Below are 23,691 nucleotides of genomic sequence, written 5' to 3'. Positions count from 1 at the left end.
CGAAATTTTTTCCTAGTAAAAGTAGTTCCCAATTTGCTTGCCTGCCTGACCTTAATGTATCACAATAGCAGACGAAGAGAAAATAGGAACATTATACAAACTGTACTGTTATAAGGTGATATTAACAAATTAAAAGAGCCAAAAAAGTAAAAAAGAAATGGAAGTAACACTAGCTATTTCACTAAAACTAATATGTAACATACGTAATTATCATGAATATTATTTTTGTATGACTATCAACAATTATATTCCTGTTGGGACAATTGAAACATCTCCATGGCATGCCAAATCAGCAGCTTAATTCCACCCTTAAGACCTACACAATTGAAAAGATTTTTTATTAAAATTGCAAATTTAACTGAAAATTAAAACTTTAATTAGTATTCAAATACAGATGGTCTAACAAGAAAATCATTCATCTTGAAATGCAAATAACTAATTCAGAATACAGAATTTTAGGTTCGAAAGAAATATTTTCAAATTTTAATTAAGATAATACTAGAAATAACATTTAGAGAACATATAGTCGTAGAAAATTTAACGTAAATTCTGCAAAATTAGTTCATCCAAAGAAGTTTATTTAAATATTGATTTACAAATCGCCAAAAACAAACAAAAAAAGATAATTAAATACGAAATTTCCAGGTCTAATCAAAGATATCTTAAAATAAATTGCAGTAAAAGTTCTAAATAAATTAAAATAATAATGATAATATTAATAAAAAGAAAATTAGAAAGATTTAGTACGCTACATTCATGTTTACAATTATCGCATCGAAATATACTTTTTAAACTATGATCAACCAAGAAAAGATTTCATCTTTAAAATATGCAAAACATTACTGTACGAAAAAAATAATACCTCAGAATTGTTATCTTCTTTTTCTTGATTTTGAGCATCCACTTCATTCAAAAATTCTTTTAATTCTCTGCAAATTCAATTCAACCATATAATTAAACATTAATTTCACTAAACACAAAAATATTAGTAAGTAAATACTAAAATTAAAGACTATTAATTGCATTTATTTTACCTTGCTTCTTGTAGTTTCTGAAGTCAATGCCGGAGTTCCAAGAACAATATCAGCAGCTGTGGGATCAGAAACTGATCGACGAATAAGAGGCGATTTTACGGAGATTGGATTGTTGTTGGTGTTTTCCGGTGACTGAGACTGTTTCATGTAATGGCAAAGGGCAGTAAAAGAATCGAAAACTGGTGGTTCTGAGAGTGTTCGCCGCAGATTCTTGTTGTTAGTGAATCTTGAAAATGGAAGTGGCGGATTTGCCTCCGTGGCTTCATTAGTAGTGGTGGTGGTGGAGAAGGGTGATTTTTCAGATACCCTTTTGTAGAAAGGTGAAAAAGCAGGTGGTGGTGTAGTAATTTGTGAAATGGAAGCTTGACAATCCTCATCTCCGGCGACAATGGTGGTGGTGGTAGAAGAAAGTGTTTTTCCAGATACCCTTTTGGAAGATGGTGAAGCAGCTGGCGAAATAGAGTCTGAACCACCCTCCTCAGTGGCGGCGGCAATGGCTGCGACGGTGGTGGTAGACTTTTCAGACACCCTTTTGGGGGATGATGAACCAATTGGTAAACTGGAGACTGAACCACCCTCCTCAGTGGCGGCGTCGGCGGCGGCGGAGGGTGGTGGTGAATTGAGAGTGACTCTTTTAGGAGAGATTTGAGAAGGAGAAAGAGATTTTCTCTTCATAGAGCCAACATTACTGTTCATGATGCTGCAATTTTCACCAGAGAAGACGGTGGCAGATGGGTGGTGGACGGCGGAGGAGCAACCGTGAACGGTGTAAGCCATATTTTTCAGTTTGTTGTAAAATCTTTCTTTCTTTCAACTGATTTCTTGAAAATGAAAGCGCGCCAATATTATATATTTTGCTGTTTAGCGGTTAAATTTAACGGTTTACACTTTGCACACTTAGTCCCTCAAATATTTACAATTTCTATTTTAATCCTTATGATATTTAACTAAAACATGTCTTATATGTACGTAATTTGTGATGAGTCTGGACGTACAATTTGAATAATTGTAATATTTATTTAACTAAGCATATTAGTGTTCAGTTGATTGGAATATGTAATTTTGATCACCATGCTTGTGATAAGTCTTCAAGAATTTGATGGATTATATACAATTATGTGGTTCTAACAAAGTAATAATGAATATTAGATATATGCTAGATCTGCCACTAGTAGGACCCATTCGGGGGAAGCACTCCCTATCAAAATTTTTTTCGTACCCAGAGCTCGAATCCTAGACCTCTGATTAAGGAAGGAGCAGCTCCATCCGCTGCACTATATTTTTGATGGTCCCATTTGTTATTGTTGATATGCTTCTAACAATAGTGTAGATGCAGTACATTTTCCATATAAAAGGGAAAAATTGACAAAATAATGCATTTTAAATTTGTAGTTAAACTAGCTTGAAGCAAATATAGAAGCTGCACAAATAACTCCCAGACCATTTTGGTCTCATTTCTGAAATATAAAGAAAATCTTTGCATTGACAAGTACAAGTTAAGTTAATCCTAAGAAATCTAGCTGCTACAACATAAATCGTTGGAATTCGGAGAAGAAATAAGAGAGTGATCGCGTAGGAGAACCGTGCTACCTTAAGTTCCATCACGCGCAAATAGGTGACAAGAACACTACATTCGTAATACATTTAGGTTCGCCCTAACGAACCTGGCTAGTCGATAAAAAGTTTATCATCTCTAAAATCACCAGGAGCAAACAAGAATTTTTCCACATTTTGGCTTGAAAAAATGTAGGATTTGTCGCCACCACTTGAGCAACGCTGCAATCTAAAAGAAACATGCATGCAGGAACAGTATGTGGAGGCTTACGAGGGTAAACCATATCTTGCTGCTCAGCCAGGCAGGGTGGCGTTCCAAAGATTTGCGAAAAATCAGGATGTCAGCTCAAAATCTCTTTCTAACAGCGACTGGACCTCAACGAGAGAAGACACCTTATAGTCTGGTTGGTGTTCAACGTTTGCATATTCTGGGGCATCATACCTTCCCGTTTCATCGAGCAAGCAAGTAAAAGCTCCAGCTCGTTTGCCACAAGCAACCTGTATATCAAACCCAAAATTTTCATTACAAGTCACTAAACATATTTTACCATGACTTTCTAAATGAAAAGAGGAGCATGAACAAAAAATATATTTCACAAGGCTACATAAAGCATCAATATGGCAAGCAAAAAGTAATGTCAAGTCAATCGGTACCAATATGAATTAGTTGAAACTTAGTCAAGCTAAGCGTGCATCGAGTCACCTATTGCAAAGAGCGGACGTGAAAGAGAAGAAGAGAAGTCAGCTTGAGAGGAAACTTACATCATCTTTAAGGCTGTCCCCAATCATCATTACTTCATTAGGTTGAATTTCCCAAGTTGAACAAATGTGCAGTAATGGAGCTGGATCGGGTTTGTAAGGACGATATTCCCTGCTCAGTGCAGGAGAAAATTTCACCTGTATCAAAAAGAGATTCTAAAAACGTAAGCTTCATATAGTATATGTAATAAAAGACCATGGAACTAACCATATAGCATGAGCTGAGGTGAAAGATATATTATAGCAAACATGGAGAGATTTACCAACCAAAGATGAAAATATCCAGCAAACTAATAGCAAGAAACAGGACTGCGAAAAAGAACTAGCCTTTTATCATTTTTCCTTTTTTTTGTGTGGCTTAGGGCAATTGATATGAACTATCTAAAATCACTAGACATGAACAAAATATCCTTCTCAAATAAAAAAGACATATTACCCTTTTATTTACATGAAATCTGATTGCTTTTACAAATATATTTTTTTAATCTTACGTCCTTTGATCATCACATGTCAAGAATCTGTACTGCTAACTGGAAAGTCTTTTATCGTGTATCAAACATAGTCCTAACCTAAATCATGGAAGAGTAGATTGTGAACTAGACATGGAGTAGTATATTACAAACACCCTTTAGAGAGAATAGATTAGTCCTCCAAGAACCAAAGAGGAAACGATAACATCTGATTGAACCATACATCCAGCCTAAGACTATTTTGTACAACAAGAGAACAAGGACAATTGTTAAATGCAGATTTTCCTTAATAGATTAACCATAAGTGGAACACCTGGAGACTATACTCAGACATCAAGCTTCCTTAAGCACCTGGAAAATCCACTCAGATTTCAAGATTCTTTTCATTTTTCTAAAAGTTAGAATTCAAGCATTTACGGGGCCCCGAAATTAAAGCAAGTGACCTATTATGCTTTCATTCTGAAAGATACTAAATAATATCGTGGAGAAGGGAATTTGTTTACTCATTCTTGGACTCGGACAACACTATGAATTTTGATTTCCTCCTATCAGATATGTTCACTTCAGAATGAGACCAGTTCTCCGTAAACTGTTCTCTGAAACCTACTAAAGACTAATTGGACACAATATCCGCCGGTATTGTCCATGCAGATTGAAAACAGAAAAGATAGGGAGGCTAGTTCTTTTTCCCTTCTTCTGGTTCTTTTATAACCGAGAAACCTCGAAGGCCAATGGCACACGGTTTGAAACTCAGTGGATAATGAGCCTACCCCTCTACCCTTCTCCATTTATTAAATGCAAAGCTTTTGTCTGGGGCAAGATTCGAACCAGTGTTATCAAAAGCGAAAAGCGCAAAAAAGCTCTACGGTCCGTTGGGGCTTTATGTGCAATAAGCGAATAAAGCGTGGGCTTTTTAATGAAAGAAAAAGCGCAAAGGGAGAAAAAATACAAAAATATATGTTTAGTCCAAGATTAATAATTATAAGCATGAATGACAAAATATGATCAAAGAAAATGAACAAATATTCCGATAAAGTGATATATCAATTGTATAGTGTCGTCTCTTCAGAAGAAGCTCATTTGCAAGGAAAAGTATGCCTTGGAAAATTGATGATGGTGCGCTGAAGCGCACATTAAGAGACGCGAAGCGCTCGACATGTTTGGGCTTTGCTTTAGGGCTTAAGTGTGCCTTTGATAACACTGATTCGATCTTGTGATGTGTACATAACCCACACATCACATGTTGCATTGTACCAGAAGTCCAAAGCCATGGGGCCCTACTTCTGATTTCTGAATATTAAAAGGATAAGTAAAAGGCTACACGTAATATCAAAGCCATGGAGCCCTACTTCTGAATATTAGAAGGATAAGTAAAATGTGTCTTAGATTATCTTTTTTATCTTTGTTCAACTACATGGGGGATCCTGTAAAGAAATGAATTGAGCATGCTATCATGCTTCTCGTAAGCTAAAATGAGCAATGCAGCTTAGAGCAACATAATTGTGACGGAAACCAAAGATTCTCTAATTGGGCTGCCCTTCTTTATTTGTGACTATCAGAACGTACAGATTCTCCACCACACTGTCTGCACAATTATGCTAGGCCATCACGACCTTTAGCCGCTCATGATCCTCTGACTGGTAATGAGTGAAGAAGAAAATTTTAAGCTTGAATATCCATTCTGCTTTCCTATTTGCCTTCACTTCACACTAAAGAAACCAAAGCGTATGAAAGAAGATATATTCTGCCTCTTCCTTCTCCTATGGATTGATGATTCATGTTTCATCCCTATATAGAACTAGCATTTTTGGGGGGAAGTCCAATTACCTTTGTTCACAAACTTCAGCATACAATATCAACATATAACTCATGCCAAAACAATTGTTTTATATATTTTATATATCCAACTGAAAAGCGAAAAAACTTACTCCAAAGCGTTGATGAAACAAGTCCACTGCATCTTTGACATTTCTAGTGATTAATCCCCTTCTGAAACAATTAAATTATTCTCTTACGAAGAGCCATAAACATCTAACCTGTGAAATGACATCTCCTTCTTCTAGTACATTGAGTAAATATAAGTACTTTTCAATAAGAGGGAAGCATACATCAAATCTATCAGTACCACTAACACAGGACGCGAACTGTTTCCTTCTAACTAATTTAACTCGAATATATCATTTCTCTCATCAAATCAAAAGTGTGGTCCAAGGGAAGCCATTAACAGTGAAGGGCACAAAATAATGAGAGTGAAGGCTGAAGGGCATAAAATAATGTAAGATGCCTTCGACAGATAGAAGAAAATTTAAAAATACCACGAGCATAGCATTTTATCACAACTTATATATCCCAAAAGAAAGAAACCATTATGTCACAAGAGAATTAAGCTTGATAAGTCTTCCAACACCAATTTGAATATAATTCGGCTACATCCTCATGACAGTCGAAAAGGAGGAAAACAGTAAATGATGCATCCTAAGACAGTACAAAACAGAAGTCTAAAAGATCAACAAATTGAGCAAAAAAATTTTATGCACGAGAGAAATGCCAAAAAGACTGCCCTGGAATTGCATTGTAGTAAATACTCAAAAAAAAATTGGAAAAAACATCTGGCCAATTCGCATATCAGGGCTTTGGCTCACTAGCAAAGGTAGTAGAATGCGGAACATGTAGTAGGCGTACATCACACGTGTGGATCCTGACTAGTGAACCAGGTCTCATATATTAGCAAAGAAGGGTAGAGGAGTTAGTCCACGACCCATCTACTCGAACTTGGAATTTAGAAACATCAGATTTCTTGGTTTAAAAAGAAAGGGCCCGCCAATCTGCAAACCTGCATTCTCAAGCAGTCTCATGAAGAACTTTAACATTTAACCACACCTCGAGTGGCAACTGTTCAAAGAATAAGCAAAGTTCAGGATTGAGAAAGAAAGATTAGGCACATTGGACCTTAGGCCATGGCATAGACACGATAAAACAGATGGCAAAGTTGAGGGAGAGAGAGGAAAATAACTACTTTGATAAAGGAAATTGCTCAAACTGGTTACCCGGGAGCTAGATAAAGCGAAAAGCTCATGCAGCTCACAAGGAACATTACATCATAAATGAAGCTCCCCTTCCATCCTTAAGGTGGAAGCTTGATTCTCACCTTTCTATTCCCCTACTACGTACCATTACCCCCTTCCCATGAAAACGAACGAGCAAATGGATCAAGTACTTGTTGGGTGTTCAGCTACATGAATCCTCCATATCCGTTCGGATCCATTCTAGGATCTAGCCCAACAACATACACAGTGTAATCCCACAAGTGGGGTCTGGGGAGGGTAGAGTGGTACGCAGACCTTACCCTTACCTCAAGTAACACAAAACAAGTCAGTTTGAAAATGACCTGTAGAAATGTTCAATTAAATAGTTGTATTTAAGGACGCTCAAAATAACCTTTAGAAATGCTTGAGCTACCCAAACTCTGTAGCTTCTACTCTGCCATACTAGATGCTGACTAAATAACAAAAATCTACAGCATATAACTTAGTCTCACCTAATATTCCTAGAATCAAGAAAACTGCAAAGCTCAGCAGCACCTGCAACCAAAATCAAGATTCCAAAAACACCCCACAAACCAAAAAAAACAATCAATCAACATCATAACCTCAATAATCAACAGAAACATTCCAAAAAGACTCAATCTTTTACTCACCAGGCATAATCTGGAGATGATCAAGACCCTGTTTTTCAAAATCAGCAATAACTTGATAAGCCTTCTTTTGCTTATCAGGAATCCAACTTTCAATATGGTGCAAAATATCAATACCAGAAGGGTTCTTAGATTTAACAGCAACATACTCATCATGACCAAGAACAGCTCTATACATGGCTTGAAAATCAATAACAGGAACAGTTAGGGTTCCATCCATGTCAAATACAATACCTTTCAAATGGGGTTTTGAAGAAGCAGCCGCCATTGTTGTTGTTGAAGAAAAAATGGTTCTTGGATGGGAAAAAAGGAAGGTTCTTGAAAGTGGAAGGAGCATTTCTGTTTAATAGAGATATAAAATGTAATGAAATTGTTTTGTGTGATTATTAGGAAAGAAAAATAAGTGGCAATGATGAGTGGAGGAAGTGAACAAAATTTTTTTTTTTTTTTTAATGTCTGTCGGAGAAAAACAAGATTTGTCATAAAGGGTGGTGTAAAAAATGAGTTTGTTCTTTTGATTTGGTGAATGCAAAGGCGAAATGTTTCCTTTTCTATTTTCCTTTTCGCTAGAAATACTTTCTCCGTTTTAAATTGAGATGACACAATTAAAAAAAATAACTATTAGCATAGCCAGTTTATCATAGTATTTCTATTAATGATATTTATATTTTAATTTAAAGAAAATATATTTAATGCAAAGAGTAAAACATGAAAAAAAATTTATCTCTACTTGATTAATAAAAAAAGACAAGTAAAATGTAAAATTAAATTAGAAAATTTGAAACGGGTAATTTTTAAAGGAAGGAGTAGTAAAGCGGTACCCATCCGAACTATCACCAAATTTTCTACACACACTTCGACTTCATAAAAATTCTATTACCGATAAACTCAATTTTAGTATATTTTTATCATTCTTTTTAGCTGACATGTTACCTTTGACGTGAGGCTTATTTTTATGTAAATAAAGGTGTCATGTCAGCATAAAAGATGACAAAAATATGCTAAAATTAAGTTCAGTGAAGTAATAAAACTCATGTGAAATTGAAATGTGTCGTAACAATTTTGACCATAAATTGAAAAGGTATAGATGCTTAAAAGGGCAGTTCGGTGCACTAAAGCTATCACTATGCATGATGTCCGGAGAAGGCCCCACCACAAGGGTATTAGATGCATATCTCCACTAATAGTAATAATAATTAGTGGTAGAAAATATATTTAACACTTTTTAAATCCTAATTTATGAAAATATACTGAATATATTATTATTGTAATAGTAATTAGTAAAAATAGCACATAAAAGGTGCTTTGAACTAAACCTATGCTTCTTTCCCCAAAAAGAAATAAATCTTCAGGTATGTACTGATATTCTAGCTTGATTCTTTTTTTTTTTTTATGCTTTTATGTTTAAAGTAATGTCATCAATGAGTTGAAGGTCTGTCTTGTTATGTTATGGAGTATATATTTTCCTTGACCTACTTCTATTTTAATTTTAAAAATTAATTAACTCAACTCATGACATGTAAAATAAATGAAATTATTCTCTAATTTTATTTTAGTTGGCCTTTGGTGATTTATACATTTTTAAGGAAAATTTTAATTGGGGAGTGTATTTTTTATTAAATTAAACTTATTAATAATATTTTAAAATTTTAAATTTAATTACTATTACTTTATATAAATAGTTATTTAATGCTAATGATAAAAGGAAAAAAAATATGTACTTAATCTGTTTTAAAATTGTTCATTGTTGTTGATTTAGACATTCTCTTTTAAGAAAAAAATTATTTTATCAAATTAAGCTTATTAATTATATTTTAAAAATATAAATTTGAATATATATATTTTATTTAGTCATTTAATACAATAGTAGTACTAGAAAAATATAATAATATATTCTTACTTTTATAAAATAAATAATTAAATTAAAATAAATATCTTTAAGAAAGCGTCAACTATTTTGAATTGAACATAGTATTAAATAATCATAATTTTGTATAATGGGACAACTAAAACAAAGGGATAATAAATATTTTTAGCAAGATAACCACCTAAAACAAACAATAATAAATAATTTTAACAAAATAACCAGCTAAAACAATGGAAGGTACTTAAATAAAAAAATAAAAATAAAGCCCTAAATGACTTCTCCTTAAACCCTTTTTCTCCTTGCTGTTCTGGTAAGAGAAAATCTTGAACTCTCATTGTATCAATGGCTTCTCAAACTTCTTCAGATAATAATAAGAAGACAAAGAAAACAAAGAAAAGAAGCAGAGTTGAATCTGAAGAATTCGAGCGAATCAACTCATTGCCATGGAACCCAACAGTTACTGAGAAAGATGATGCTTTTTCCTTCCTTATTGGCTCCAATGAACTTGAAGGAGGTTCTTTTTTATACCCCTTTTTGTACTGAATCACTTGTATTTATCTCTTTTGATAGTTTTAGAGAAACCCCATAATTGGATAAAGCAATTTATTGTATAAAGATTGGATTTTTAGCTTGTTATCTATTGGGGAAGATGAATAATGATCTTGAAGGAGGTTTATATTTTATATCCTTTTGCACTGAATCAGTTGTATTTCTCTTTTTTGATAGTTTTTGAGAAAACCCATTATTGGATAGAGATTGTTATTGTGTAAAGTTGAAGTTTTGGTACTATAAAGATTGGATTTTTAGCTTATCTTCTCTTGTGGAAGATGTATTGAGGTTGAGGAGAGGTGGTTAGACACGACATGACGCATAATGCAGCTTCAGCTTACTAGGGACATGACCTTAGATAGGTGGATGAGGAGGTCACGGATTAGGGTAGGTGGGTAGTAGGTAATTGAATTTTGTCTTGCGTTTAGACGGGTTTAGGCTTGGTGGTCCAGTGAGCTCGCAAAGAGTTTCTTGTTTTTCACCCCTTTTTGCATTGAATCAGCTGTATTTCTCTTTTTTGATAGTTTCTGTGAAAACCCATAATGGGACAGAGAGGATAGAGATTGTTATTGTGTTAAGTTGAAGCTTTAGCAACAATATAAAGATTGGATTTGTAGCTTATGTTCTTTTTGGGAAGGTGTATTGGGGAGAGTTAATTAGATTAGATATGATGCAGCTTCAACTTACCTAGGACATGACCTTAGATTGGAGGATTGTGGAGGTAGCGGATTAGGGTAGAAGGATTGTAGATAGTTGAGTGTTGTCTTGCTTGGTGGTCCAATGAGCTCGAAGGAGGTTTCATTTTTGTCTGCCCTTTTGTATTGAATCAGCTGTATTTCTCTTTTCCGATAGTTTTAGAGAAACCGATTGTTGGATAGAGATTGTTATTGTATATAAGGTTGAAGTTTTAGCAAAAATATAAAGTTTGGATTTTTAGCTTATGTTCTCTTGGGGAAGATAAATAATGAGCTTGAAGGAGGTTTCTTTTTTCTGCCCTTTTCATAGAATCAGTTGTATTTCACTTTTCTAATGGTTTCTGAGAAAACATATTATTGGATAGAGATTGTTATTGTATAATGTTGAAGTTTTAGCAAGATAAATATTGGATTTTTAGCTTATTTTCTCTTGGGAAAGCTGTATTGGTGTGAGGTGATTAGAACACTACCCGGACTTTGTTAGATCTTTAAGTTATTGTGCTTACTGAGCTGACAGATCCCCCATTTTGTATCTTTGCATCTACTGGATGCCTTAATGAAATCTCACTTCATAAAAAAAAAAAAAAAAGGAACAATAATGGATCCATACAAAACATTTATGATCTTGAGGATTCTTATGGCCAACCCCAACTAGCTCGGAGTTGAGGCGTAGTTATCATTGTTGTTGTCATTGCTGTTGTATTCTCTTGGCAGAGATAAAAGGTTGTTTTTTCAGCCTTTTTTCTTTTGAACAATGTAAAAAATAACTTATTTTAGCGGTATCTTTGCTAATTTAAGCAATTATACATCCTAGGAGATTGCAAACCTTAGCATAGCAATAACTTTTTGGTTTGTAAGCTTTCTTGAACTCTGGGTACTTTGCGTTAGTCATTAAGCTTTCTTGTTGTTGTGTTGATTTTTCCCTTTTGTTAGTTAAAACTTATGTGTTTGTCAATTTGGATTGTTGAGCACAAAGACTGATACAGATTGGGGTGTTTGAGTGTAGGATTTTTATCTCTTGAAGAGATCGATGAATCAGAATACAATTTGGATATTGCCAAATCAACTGAAGGAAGCAAAGAAAAGGGGAAGATAAAACTGAAGAAACAAAAAGTAGATACCAAAGATGAGGAATTGAATGGTGAATTGAAGGGTGATAGCGAAGAGGAGATTAAGGAGGTGAAAAAGGAAGTGAAACAAAAGAAGAACAAGAAGAAGAAGAAAAAGAAAGATAGGATCAATAAAGATACTGTAAATAAAGCCAAAGGAGATGAAGAGTCGCCAGTTGGTTAGTGTTGTATCAAAATACTAGTATATTTTTTTTTTTGTAAAGGCTTCTTAATTTTCAGGTTCAGTATAATGCTAACTTGTTCTTTAATTTGTCCATGGATATTTTCATAATTTCTGAGATTCTGGTACCAGTCATTTAACTTCAAGTTCAGTGTCAATGAGAGACAAACTAGAATCCCATTGGCAAATTTTTTAATAATATCATTGGCTGTTCACTGGATGTGCAATGCATCGATATGTTGACCTATTGTTTCACCAAGCTAAGTTCTGTGTTTGGGGTTCTTGAATGGTTTTGTAAGTTATATATTTTGTTTCAGTTTAATTCAATTCCATTTATAAAATAGAAATTTAGCAATGCTTGAATGTTGGAAAAATGAAGGATAACTGCAAAGATCAGAGCTATAGGATATGTAATTCTTTTGCTAATGTATTGGCGATTCATCATGTTTTTAGTTATCAAAAAAGATAAAAACAATAGGCATCCTTCCTATAATTCTATTCCCACAAGTGCTTCTAAATTTTCCATTGCTGCAACTTCAAAGTCTATTGGTACTCTCTAGAACCTTTTGACCTATTTCCGTTTGACTGTTTTAATATATGGGGAAGGTTAACTTGCACAAGTTTGGAGTAGACCGATCCATTCTTATTGGACAAGAAACTGGTGTAACTTAATTTTGCAGTAGAAATTATCCTTAATTAATCTTTCAGAATAACTGACTAGTGCCTCATCCATTGATTTTATCATTGCAACATTATGTCACATTTTTATTTTTTTTTGAAACTGGTAACTGTGTATGACATCAGAACAGATCAGTACTAGAGTAGTACTGGAATCATATTTACAAAGTCCACTGCCTATGATCCTATGTCTATAATGAGTCTTGTACATCAATAATAGAGACAAGATCATTAGAGCACAGCTGATTACACCAAAAACACAGAGTCAAGATACAATTCCACTTGACCTGTTGCATACTATTTTCTATCTTCTCAAAGCATCTAGGAATCCTTTCCCTCCATATTGTCCACCAATTACCAGATGGGATGATTCTCCACCTGTTTCTATTCTTTGCCAACTACCCCACTTCCTCCCAACTTTGTAGTGTCTCTATAATCTGTCCAGGCATAGACCAAGAGATGCCTTTGAGACTTAGAAATAGTCTCCATAGCTGTCCTGCAACTCTACACTGTATAAATCGATGATTAACAGTTTCTGCATATTCCCCACAGAAGAAGCATCTGGAACATAGAGGTATCCCTTTCCTCATCAGGTTATCCTGTGGAAGGACAGCCTTTCTTGTTAGCAACCACACAAAACATGCAACTTTATGAGGTACTTTAGTCTTCCAAATTTTCTTCCATGGCCACTTTTCTTGCTGTTGGCTTTACATCTCTACATGTTGCATTGCCTTGCCAATTTATCTCATCTTCTGCTTCTTCGAGCCTACTGAACTGCTCTATTGTACCAAAAAACTCAGCCACCCTTTGAATCTCCCAATCATCGAGTTGTCTCCTAAAGTTGAAAGTCCACCCTTTATCAGTCCACAAATCTGCTATAGTCTTCTGTTGGTGCTGCACCAGGTTGTAAATATCTGGGAAAAGTATTGATAAGTTCCCTGCCACATTCCAGTCATCTACCCAGAAAGCAGTCTTTTCTCCATTTCTCACTTTGATCTTGGAATTTTCCTTAAGCACACCCCATAGAGTTCTCATTAAAGACTTCTATTATGGTTTAGTATTGATTCTTGTTTTGAAATCTGACTCAAACAGTCACCGATGGAAACAATGATCAAGAACAAGATTCAATAGATGAAACTGAATATTATGCATGGAATGAACTGAGACTTCATCCACTGCTCATGAAATCGATTTACGCGCTCAATTTCAAAGAACCCACTCCAATACAGAAAGCGTGCATTCCTGCAGCTGCTCACCAAGGAAAGGTTGGTTATGTGATAAAAATCAAGGTATTTCACTGGAGTACAATGATGTTTATGCTGGTTGGTTTGTGTGCAGGATGTTGTCGGTGCTGCAGAGACAGGTTCAGGGAAAACATTAGCATTTGGTTTGCCTATTCTCCAACGTCTGCTTGAGGAGCGAGAAAAGGCCGAAAGGCAGTTTACAGAAAATGGTGAACTGGATGAAAAAGTTGCTCCAACAGGTCTTCTCCGTGCTCTAATTATTACTCCTACAAGAGAGCTTGCCCTTCAGGTGTGATGATTCTCATAATATAACTTGTTTTCCTGTATTATTTTAAAATAATAAGCTGATATCTTGTCATCTATTTAAGCTTTGTTCTAAACAAAGTAGTATGAAGTTCTTTCAAGAAGTTTGTATTTGTACCGAGACACCTGTAATGGCATTTATGCATTTGTGTATACATATTTACATGCACCAACATGTATATATGTATGCATGTCGCTTCATCAAAATAATAGTATATCAAATTCTTGTTCAAAATATGTCTAGCAGTAGAAAACCAGCTGCTTGGCAAGTTTCTCCTCCTGGGTTTCATGCTGTTGGCGGCAAGCATTGCCAAGTATCACCCAGGAATCTCTTTCGATCAAGATGAAGGTGGTAATGTTACAGAATTCAATCAAGATGACGGTGTTAATGTTACAGAAAAAAATGTATTGATGCTGAGGCTTACTCTGAGGTGCATCAAATTCAGGACATTATTTCCCTGTAGGCCCCTTATCTAACCAACGTTGGGGGGAAAACAGAAAAATGGAAGATTATATGTGCTTAACGAATTATGTTAAGTTTGCGTGTTCCTATTTGCTGTGAGCCTGTGACTTTCCAATTTAAGTCCTTCAAAATGGAATATGGACTTCATGTTTGTATTTGCATTGCAGTTCTTGTTAACGTAGTTGGATTTTCCTTTTGTTATTCAATAATTTTGCCCGGCCAGTGCTATCTATCTCTTTAGACTGCAACTCATGTTGATTGTACATTGTGAGGGGCTTCTCATTTGCAGTTTCTTGCCTATCCTTTTTTCCTTTTAAAATTTATAATAATTCCTTCTCTCCAGGTCACTGATCATTTGAAGGCAGCAGCAAGACATTCCAATTTTAGGGTTGTCCCTATTGTTGGTGGAATGTCAAGTGAAAAGCAAGAAAGACTTTTGAAAACAAGGCCGGAAATTGTTGTTGGAACTCCTGGGAGACTCTGGGAACTTATGTCTGGTGGTGAAACTCATCTTGTGGAGGTTAGTGCCAATTTATGACTTGCAGTTGACTTGTTTCCCAGGGCAATACTTTCTATCCCTCCCTTCTTCCCCAGCCTAAAGAAAAAAGTAGAATGATCAGTTGGCTAAGTAAGCAAAGGATAGAGAGTTGATTCTGCCTCTTAATTTTTGAAATAGATTCTTGTATGACCTTTTCTTTTCACAATAGAAAATTATTCTGTTTCTGCATCCCTCAAAACCCTCGGTTGTGATTGGTCGTTGTTTTACTTTTAACATAGAATGGGAATGCCAGTGAGGTTGTTCACTGGTTGTATTTATTGCCTGGTTTGCTTAATGATTGCAACTCAAGTGTTAAGATCCAAGGGATTGTGGTCCATAAGTCTAACTGTTATCGAGTATTGGTTGTCAATTCTCATGAGACCTGATAATCTGAATGGATCTTGCTAGTTGTTCCACATTTTGTTGTGGATAGGGTGATACATGCATTGCCTTGTTTCTATTCTTTCTATAGAGTGGGTAATGCTAATTTCTTTTTGCCTCTGCAGTTACACTCACTGTCATTTTTTGTGCTGGATGAGGCCGATCGCATGATCGAAAATGGCCATTTCCATGAGTTACAGTCTATTGTTGACATGCTTCCTATGGCTAGTAAATCAACTGATGACGATTCTCAGAAATCACAAAATTGCGAAACAATTTCTAGTGTCCAAAGAAAGAAGAGGCAAACATTTGTGTTTTCTGCAACCATTGCTTTGTCCGCCGATTTCAGGAAGAAGCTAAAGCGTGGATCACAAAAATCTAAAACAAACGATGAGTTGAATTCAATAGAAACTTTGTCTGAGAGAGCAGGAATGAGGGCAGATGCTGCAATTATTGATCTGACCAATGCATCAATTCTAGCCAACAAGCTCGAGGAGTCATTTATAGAGTGAGTTGGTATTTTTCTGAGTTTTTTCTCTATTGACTATAATTGGGCTAACATCACCTCAGCTTCTGAATATATTTCAAAGATTTTTTTATGCTTATTTGCTGGTGAAGTTTAATTGTTGCCCAGATTTGCAAATTTTGTATATATTTCATCTGAGATACCCTTTCCTTTACTTGGTATACTTTTATATTCCACTGAAGCTTCACACATGTTTCTGCTACTGTAAATTCATTCTTGTTTCCTCATGCATGTTACCCATCTGAACTGCATCATCCATTGTTGGGTTGCAGCTGCAGGGATGAAGATAAAGATGGGTATTTATATTACATCTTGAGTGTTCATGGACAAGGTCGGACAATTGTCTTCTGTACGTCGATTGCAGCTTTACGTCATATCTCATCCCTATTGCGCATCCTTGGCGTTAATGTCTGGACACTTCACGCCCAGATGCAGCAGAGAGCCCGACTTAAGGTCACTTTCATGATTTCTTTTACATATTAGTTTCTGCTCCTTTTTCTTTACATTGGAATTGTCTTGCTAAATTCTTTTGCGGCGAAAAGGAGGAAATATTCAGGCTCTTGCCGTTTGATTGGTACACCAATGATCTGCTTTCGAATTAGTTGACAAGGAACAGGAAAATGCAATGATTTTAGATAAAGTAATAATTTAATTGATTTGGGAGTTGGGACAAACTGCCGTATACCAGGAGTAATTATATATATAAAAAAGAAGAAGAAAAAGTAGAGAACCTACACAAAGCTATGATTCTAAAAGAAGACATGATATTTTCTACACAAGCAGGGCATTTGTGAAGGTTCGAACAGTTGAACAAATTTGGGAGTCTTCCTCCTATGTACCGAGTCATTTCCACCCCTTCAAAAGCTCTTTAAAAGAAACATGAGAGCTAGTGAGGCTGCATCTGGAATGGAGACATGCCTTAAGTCATTAAGTCTAGTTTTCTCCAAAACATCTCAACAACAACAACAACAACATACCCAGTTTATTCCCACATAGTGGGGTCTGGGGAGGATAGAGTGTACGCAGACCATACGACTACCTCAGGTGAAGTAGAGAGGCTGTTTCCGATAGACCCCCGGCTTAGAACCAATAACAGTATAACAAACACAAAAGCTACGTGCAAAATAAACTAACACCGCTAACAACAAGATAATATTACAACCACAAGATAAAAATAAGAACTATCTAACCGAAATCATAGACTTAACACAGCACCACGAATAAAAACTACAAACACAAAAGAACATCTATGAGACAATATTCCATCAAAAGGCGTCGGGCCAAAAATTGCAACATTATAGCTCGATGTGTTCATATGTAAGCTCTCATCAGTACATGCCTTCTTCCTCCATCACTATGCATCCTCCTTCAGCTGTGAGCTTAAGTTTTGGTAAAGGATCGACAATAGGTAGTATCAGCTGGTGCTATCAGATCGAACAACTCATTTCTTCTCCGGAATAAAGTGAATACAATTCATGGCCAAACGGGTTGTAAAGACCATCATTGTGATTAGCAAAAACTTAAAATAACTGTGCACCTAAGGGTGTGGCCCAGTAGTGGTTCAATGAAGTGGGTTGAGCACCATGAGGTCTCAGGTTTCATCCCCAACAAGGACATACACTAGGTGATTTCTTCCCATCTGTTCTAACCTTAGTGGACAGAGTTACCCGGTAACTTATACTGGTGGGAGGTGACAGGTATCCCATGGAATTAGTCGAGGTGCGCACAAGCTGCCCATGCACCACGGTTATCAAAAAAAAAGAGTATGGTATGCAGTGTAATAGATTCACCTACCTCCTGCAAGTCTTCTAGTGAAAGACCCCATGAGAGAGGCTGTTGGCACATGATTTTGGCTGGTGAGGTTGATGGTGCACGGCAATCAATAAAGGCTTCCGGTGGTGAGATCATGGGAGATGAGTTGTTGCTGAGGCCTAGAAGATAACATTGACATGATTAGAGATAGGGTTCTGGCTGACAGTTTGACTTAGTCCCATAACCACCAACCACTGGACAAAGCTCTGTAGCTTTTCCAGTGAGCAGTTTTGTTTTTCCATGACTCTGTGATTAAAGAGTGAGATATAATGGAAATGCTTGATTATTCCCTAAACTTGGTTAGTTACGTATTTTACAATTTGGTCAGATTATTGATTTGGTGGAACTGAAATCTCCTAATCTATGCTAAGTTACAGCAATTGTTTGGATCTAATCAGATCAAACTAAATTAAATGATTCAAGTCAGTACAAATCACTATTGAATCATGTATATCAATCAACATAAATAAACCGGGAATAAGTTTAGATATTGTTTTCAGGTAAATAAAGATTGCTAGGGCTTATTGTGCTAAACCTGGTAACTTCACATTGTTGTATCATTTATGTCTTTGTTATCAGTTTTTCTTTCGTCTTGCTAAAAAGACATTGCAACCCGCTATCTGCAGTCATGACATTTTATCCACTTGCTACGAGATTGTTCGTTCTCCAACTGAGAAGAGAAAATATGTCATTTTGTTCCATCTTGTCTAATCATCACATCAATATGCTTTTCCTACATTTTTACGGACACTGAATTACTAAACATGTGCTTTACCTTATGTTCTGTTGCCTTTTCTTCTTAACCATTTTGTTCAATGCAGGCAATTGACCGGTTTCGGGGACACGAGCATGGTATACTCATTGCTACAGATGTCGCTGCCAGAGGTTTGGATATTCCTGGTGTTCGAACTGTCATTCACTATCAGCTACCTCATTCAGCTGAAGTAAGTTTGTAATGTGCCTTCTTATTGGTAGCTTTTTACAACGTTCACAATTTCAATCTGTAAAAATTATTGTGCAGGTTTACGTTCATAGAAGTGGAAGAACCGCTAGAGCTCACTCTGATGGGTGTAGCATTGCTCTAATCACTCCAAACGATACCTCAAAGTTTGCTGCTTTATGCAAGTCTTTTTCAAAGGTAATCTTTGAATAGCCACTGGAAGGGGCAATTGCTCAGTATATGGATAATATCCTCTGTAAATGAAAGAATAACTATTCTAAGTGGTGACTTTGAGCGGAATACAGCGTGAGAGTAGAAACCATTCAGTTTGGAAGTTGACTCGATTAAGTATAGATTTTTTAACATATGAATACTTCCTTTTAGGTTTTTAACTTTTGTGATTATTTTGCTTTATATTCTATATATACAAAATGATTAGACGAAACAGTGACATTGTGTATCTCTAAGCAGACTGCTTCTCTTCTCCCGATTTATAGTTTCTTGCTTCTATCTTTCTCTGTTGGTTGACTGTGGCTGTATGCTTGCTTAAATTGGTTGACAACCATTTCAAGACATAATTTATCTCCCTCCTTTTTGTACATTTATACTTTTTTTAATGAAAGCTTCTATTAGAGTAGCTTTTTTTTTTTTGCACTAATGGATACTGTTGTTATTTCCAGGAAAAATTCCAGCGGTTTCCTTTAGAAATGTCATACATGCCTGAAGTTATGAAGAGATTATCCCTGGCACGTCAAATAGACAAGATTTCGCGAAAGGACTCTCAGGTGATCTTCTGATCCATGTATCTTTTTGAGTGTTGTAATGTTTCTTCTGGTGTCACAGTCACGAGTCTGTGTGACCAATCTTACTCCTGAGGATTATAGTGCATCTTTCTTGACAATGCAATTTACTTTACACTGCAAAGGCCTCTTTGTTCTTCGGCAGATGGTATTCTTCAGTATAATAATTTTACTAATCGCCAAGGGAAATTCACGAAAGAATGTTGTTTTTGACAAGTGAAATGTCTTATCTTGTTTTCCAAATGCTTCTTACTAGCATCACTTCATTGTACACACCGAGTTCCTCCTTATATTTTTTGGCATACCAAAGAGGAATAGCTTATTTGTAAGGCCCTTCAACCTCCAGCCTTATGGTTGGGGTTTCATGTCATCGAGGGAGCAAAGTAGGAAATTGCCACTGATGTTAAGAGGTTCGTAGGGTGTGGGCGCTTTACAGAAACATCAACCACTAATACAAATTCGTACTATTTGACGGGTGGGGTTCACAATTTAAAGGAAAAAAAAAAAACATTTAGCAAATTGTTTTGTCCGTATCCTGCTAGGAGCTTCATCTTAAAATTTCAGAATATTGAGTTCAGATATATACTATTGGTTCATTGTTAGTTTCCTATTTTCAGGACAAGGCCAAGAAAAATTGGCTTGAACGAAGTGCTGAATCAATGGAACTAGTTTTGGAAGATAATTATAGTGAGGAGGAAAGAGTGAACAATCATAAGCAAAAGAAAGCCACGTCTGCTCAACTAACCAAGCTACAAGAGGTCAATCTGATTTTGAAATTTCTGATATTAATATCTAAAAAAAGGGCTCCTCGGTGCACTAAGCTAAGGACCGGAACACTTTGGGTCTTAGGACTTATGTACGCTAAAAGCATTGTTCTTTTGACACTGCAGGAGCTTAAAAGTTTTCTTTCACAGCCATTGCAACCCAAAACATTTTCAAAACGCTACTTGGCTGGGGTGAGTTCTCTTTCTCTCCCTCTCTCTCTATATATATATGTTTCTCATCCCATATGCAGCAGATTTATTATGATGAGACTTTTTAAGGTGTTGCAATGATCAACGTTCTGCTTGGTTATGCAACTTGTTCAACACTGGATGTTCATTGAATTTAAAAAAAACCAGACACCCTCTTTTCCAAATTGCCCTTCAGTTCTCTTTTTTCTTGGGTGTTTTTTCTGGGAGCCCGGAGACGTCCTGCAATAACGTGATGTTTCTCGGAATAAGCCATCGTTCCATATATAAGGTTGAAAGATGATATGGGACAAATAGACTAGCTATTCTTTCTTTCTGAGATACGTGGTACGAGTAAAGGATAACATAATCCTATTCATTGGTGTTTTTTCATGACTCTAATTAGGACGCATGCATCTCTACGTGTGTTTGTCTAAAGGTTTCGTTGTTCTTTTCAGGCTGGTGTTTCACCTCTCCTTCAGAACCAATTGGAGGAATTAGCTAGGCAAAAAAATCCAAATGATTCCGGAGATGTCAACAGGAAGAAACTGATTGTTATCGGTCAGGATTGTGTCGAGCCCCTCCAGGCACTAAGAAGTGCTGGTCCAGAGGTAATATAGAAGTAGTTTTCAACAATACAGTCATTATATACATACTTGCATATTCTGTATAATGGTACGTTCGTTCCTAAACTCTGCCTATTATCCACATTTTACACACGCAGACTAAGTTGAATTTGAAGGAAATTGCTGAAAAACGGAGAGATATGACCGAGTTAAGGAGAAAGAGAAAAGAAACCAAAAAACGTATTCCCCTCTCCCCCCTCCGTCCTCTGATAATTATCGTTAACATCTTCTTGTTCACGTTAGTCCTCCGGCATTAGTCCTTATTCATCTTTGTTTTGTTTCCATGTCACAGGCTTGCGTGAACAGCGACGAAAACAGAAGAAAAAACTTCAAGCTGGAAGAGAGTGATTCTTTATGTATTCTGTCAGAGTCGTCGAAATCGGGTATGGATTCTCTATGCTCATGTAAACAACTATGGTTTAATTTGATAGCTATAGATCACTCTGCCAATTTTGTTGTTACATCTTAAGTTAATCATGTTGTAAAGACTGTAGATTATACTTATTGGTTTTGGAATCAAATACTCAATGAGATGTACAAGAGGAACTTCTTTTTTTTTGGTTTCCCGACACCGGTGCCCGCATTGGAGCCCCGACTAATCCGGATCGCACGTTGCAGTGCCTATTAAGGTGCCAGCGCTCCCAATAGAGTTTTCTCTGCAATCAGGGTCGAACCCTCGACCTCTAGTTAAGGGTGGAGCAGCTCCATCCACTGCACCACAACCCATGTTGGGGAGGAACTTCATCCTAATGCTAAAAGGTTTTCTTGTATTACCGAATTTATTTGTCTAGTTTTGATTTGAAACAGAGTTTAAAAAACTAAGGAGGACTTTGAATTTTATAGTCTTAAACATGTCGTGTGACAAGTTGAAGTAAAGAGTTGCCAATAAGGGGAATAAACATTTTTTTTTAAACGGACTAAAAAGAAAAGATAAACAAATAAAAACGGAGGAAGTCATTTCAACTTAGATAATTTGGTGAATGCAAATTTTCATTTAGAATATATGATATGAATAAGCAATATGATAGGCTATAGAAAAACAAGATGAACACACAGATTTACGTGAAAAACCACGGGCAGAGGAGGAGAAATTTACTATATTGGAGAGGAATACAAGGAGGAGCCAAAGTTCTCAATAACACACAAGAACCGTCATATTATATTACAAGCAACCCTTTAAAGCACACTTATATAATACGTGCGTACAAGAAAACTTTAAGTCCAAAAACATACAGATTTCTACGCTACCATCATAGACCCCCCAAAAATTTTCAAACATAGGTCACACCGTGATTTTTTCAGTGCCGGATCAATAAAATTCGGGTCACAAACTCTAATAATATACTTCCTCATTTCAAGTGGAACATCAACCTATCTCTTTTATATATAAAGAAGGAACAGATTGAATATCCATCATTTCCTTTACTTATGTTTGTGCCCTCTTTATTTGGCAAATTCTTTTTTTAATAATGTTTTATTTATTCAAAATGACTTTTCTTGTTTCTAGATGAAGAAAATCTTTTTTTTTTTTCTTTGTAATTCTACATAGATTTGGTATATATAGTGTTGATAAGAAAGGTGACATATCAAATCAGCACTTTGTTTCTTGATATGGAGGCTTACAAGTACGAGTTGTGAAATGGACGGATTAGGCTAAATTTGGAGAGGTAAAAATAAATCGACTGTTGATTTCTCCAAGAAACTACTTGGCCTAAAATGAGTTGGATTAAAACATTAGGTCATAATTCAATTCGTTTCAATTCCACTTGGATGTGTTTAATAGTACAAAATCACACTTCAACTTGGTCGTAGTATTTGGCTACTTGCAATCAATTCAAAGTTTGATTGAGATGTGGTGCCGCTTAAAAGGGTGTTTGGTAAAATTTGAAGTTGCAGTTGCTTAAAAACAATTTATTTTTGGATTTTTTTAAGCCAAAATCAATAAGCTGCAAATGACAACTTTTTTTTATTTCAACTTATAATTTTTTAAAGCTTGACCAATGAAATTACCTTTGTGCCCTAATATTTTTTTCCTTATTCCAATTTTACCCTTGCTCGTCATTTTGAGGCCTTTGGATCCATAAGATTGGGCGTTTTGTGTGCAGTGGATGACAAAATTGTGGTGTGTTACTTGAATATATATATATATATATATATATATATATATTAAAATATATATTAATTTTAATTAGAATCATTTTAGCAATAACAATTAATAATAATCAACTCTATATATTATTAACAGTTATAAGTGTCAAATCATTTTAATAAAAAAAAGTGCTTAAAAACATTATTTACCAAACACATCAATAACTTTTTTTTCAGTTTCAGCACTTTTATTCAAACACTTAACTGCTTATTTTTAAAATAAATTCAGCAGTTTCAAAAACACTTTTAAACAATTTTTTTTCAGCTGCTTTTTTTTCAGCCTATCCAAACGGCCTAATGATAACGTAAATTGTACATTCACATTTTATACTCATACATAAAACTCATAGCAATTAACTCAACAACGACT

The 23,691-nt window shown here is 35.6% G+C and overlaps 2 protein-coding genes across 3 annotated transcripts; one reads left to right on the top strand and one right to left on the bottom strand.

The window, feature by feature from the left end:
• Nucleotides 1–2,448: 2,448 nt before the first annotated feature.
• On the bottom strand, nt 2,449–8,066 carry LOC107864549 (haloacid dehalogenase-like hydrolase domain-containing protein At2g33255). The gene is made up of 5 exons (XM_016710959.2): nt 7,515–8,066; nt 7,356–7,398; nt 5,746–5,806; nt 3,351–3,485; nt 2,449–3,086 (listed from the first exon to the last, which is right to left on the bottom strand). The coding sequence occupies exons 1-5, from the start codon at nt 7,846–7,848 to the stop codon at nt 2,922–2,924; spliced, it is 738 nt and encodes a 245-aa protein (XP_016566445.1). The 5' UTR covers nt 7,849–8,066; the 3' UTR covers nt 2,449–2,921.
• Nucleotides 8,067–9,625: 1,559 nt separating this feature from the next.
• Nucleotides 9,626–21,739, top strand: LOC107864548 (DEAD-box ATP-dependent RNA helicase 13). 2 transcript variants are annotated; one of them, XM_016710958.2, is made up of 15 exons: nt 9,627–9,892; nt 11,629–11,910; nt 13,683–13,855; nt 13,929–14,123; nt 14,944–15,120; nt 15,645–16,027; nt 16,318–16,498; nt 18,679–18,801; nt 18,879–18,995; nt 19,478–19,582; nt 20,215–20,355; nt 20,488–20,553; nt 21,006–21,158; nt 21,272–21,353; nt 21,466–21,739. In XM_016710958.2, the coding sequence occupies exons 1-15, from the start codon at nt 9,721–9,723 to the stop codon at nt 21,519–21,521; spliced, it is 2,406 nt and encodes an 801-aa protein (XP_016566444.2). In that variant the 5' UTR covers nt 9,627–9,720; the 3' UTR covers nt 21,522–21,739. The 2 variants fall into 2 exon arrangements, with proteins under 2 accessions (XP_047264957.1, XP_016566444.2); XM_047409001.1 differs by lacking the exon at nt 21,272–21,353 and having other exon boundaries at nt 9,626–9,892.
• The last annotated feature ends 1,952 nt before the right edge of the window (nt 21,740–23,691 follow it).

The sequence above is a fragment of the Capsicum annuum genome, chromosome 3 (assembly GCF_002878395.1).
Source record: "Capsicum annuum cultivar UCD-10X-F1 chromosome 3, UCD10Xv1.1, whole genome shotgun sequence".
In the NCBI taxonomy this organism is placed as follows: Eukaryota; Viridiplantae; Streptophyta; class Magnoliopsida; order Solanales; family Solanaceae; genus Capsicum; species Capsicum annuum.
Note: the sequence above shows the minus strand (reverse complement) of the source record. Positions and strands in the feature narration are given on the sequence as shown.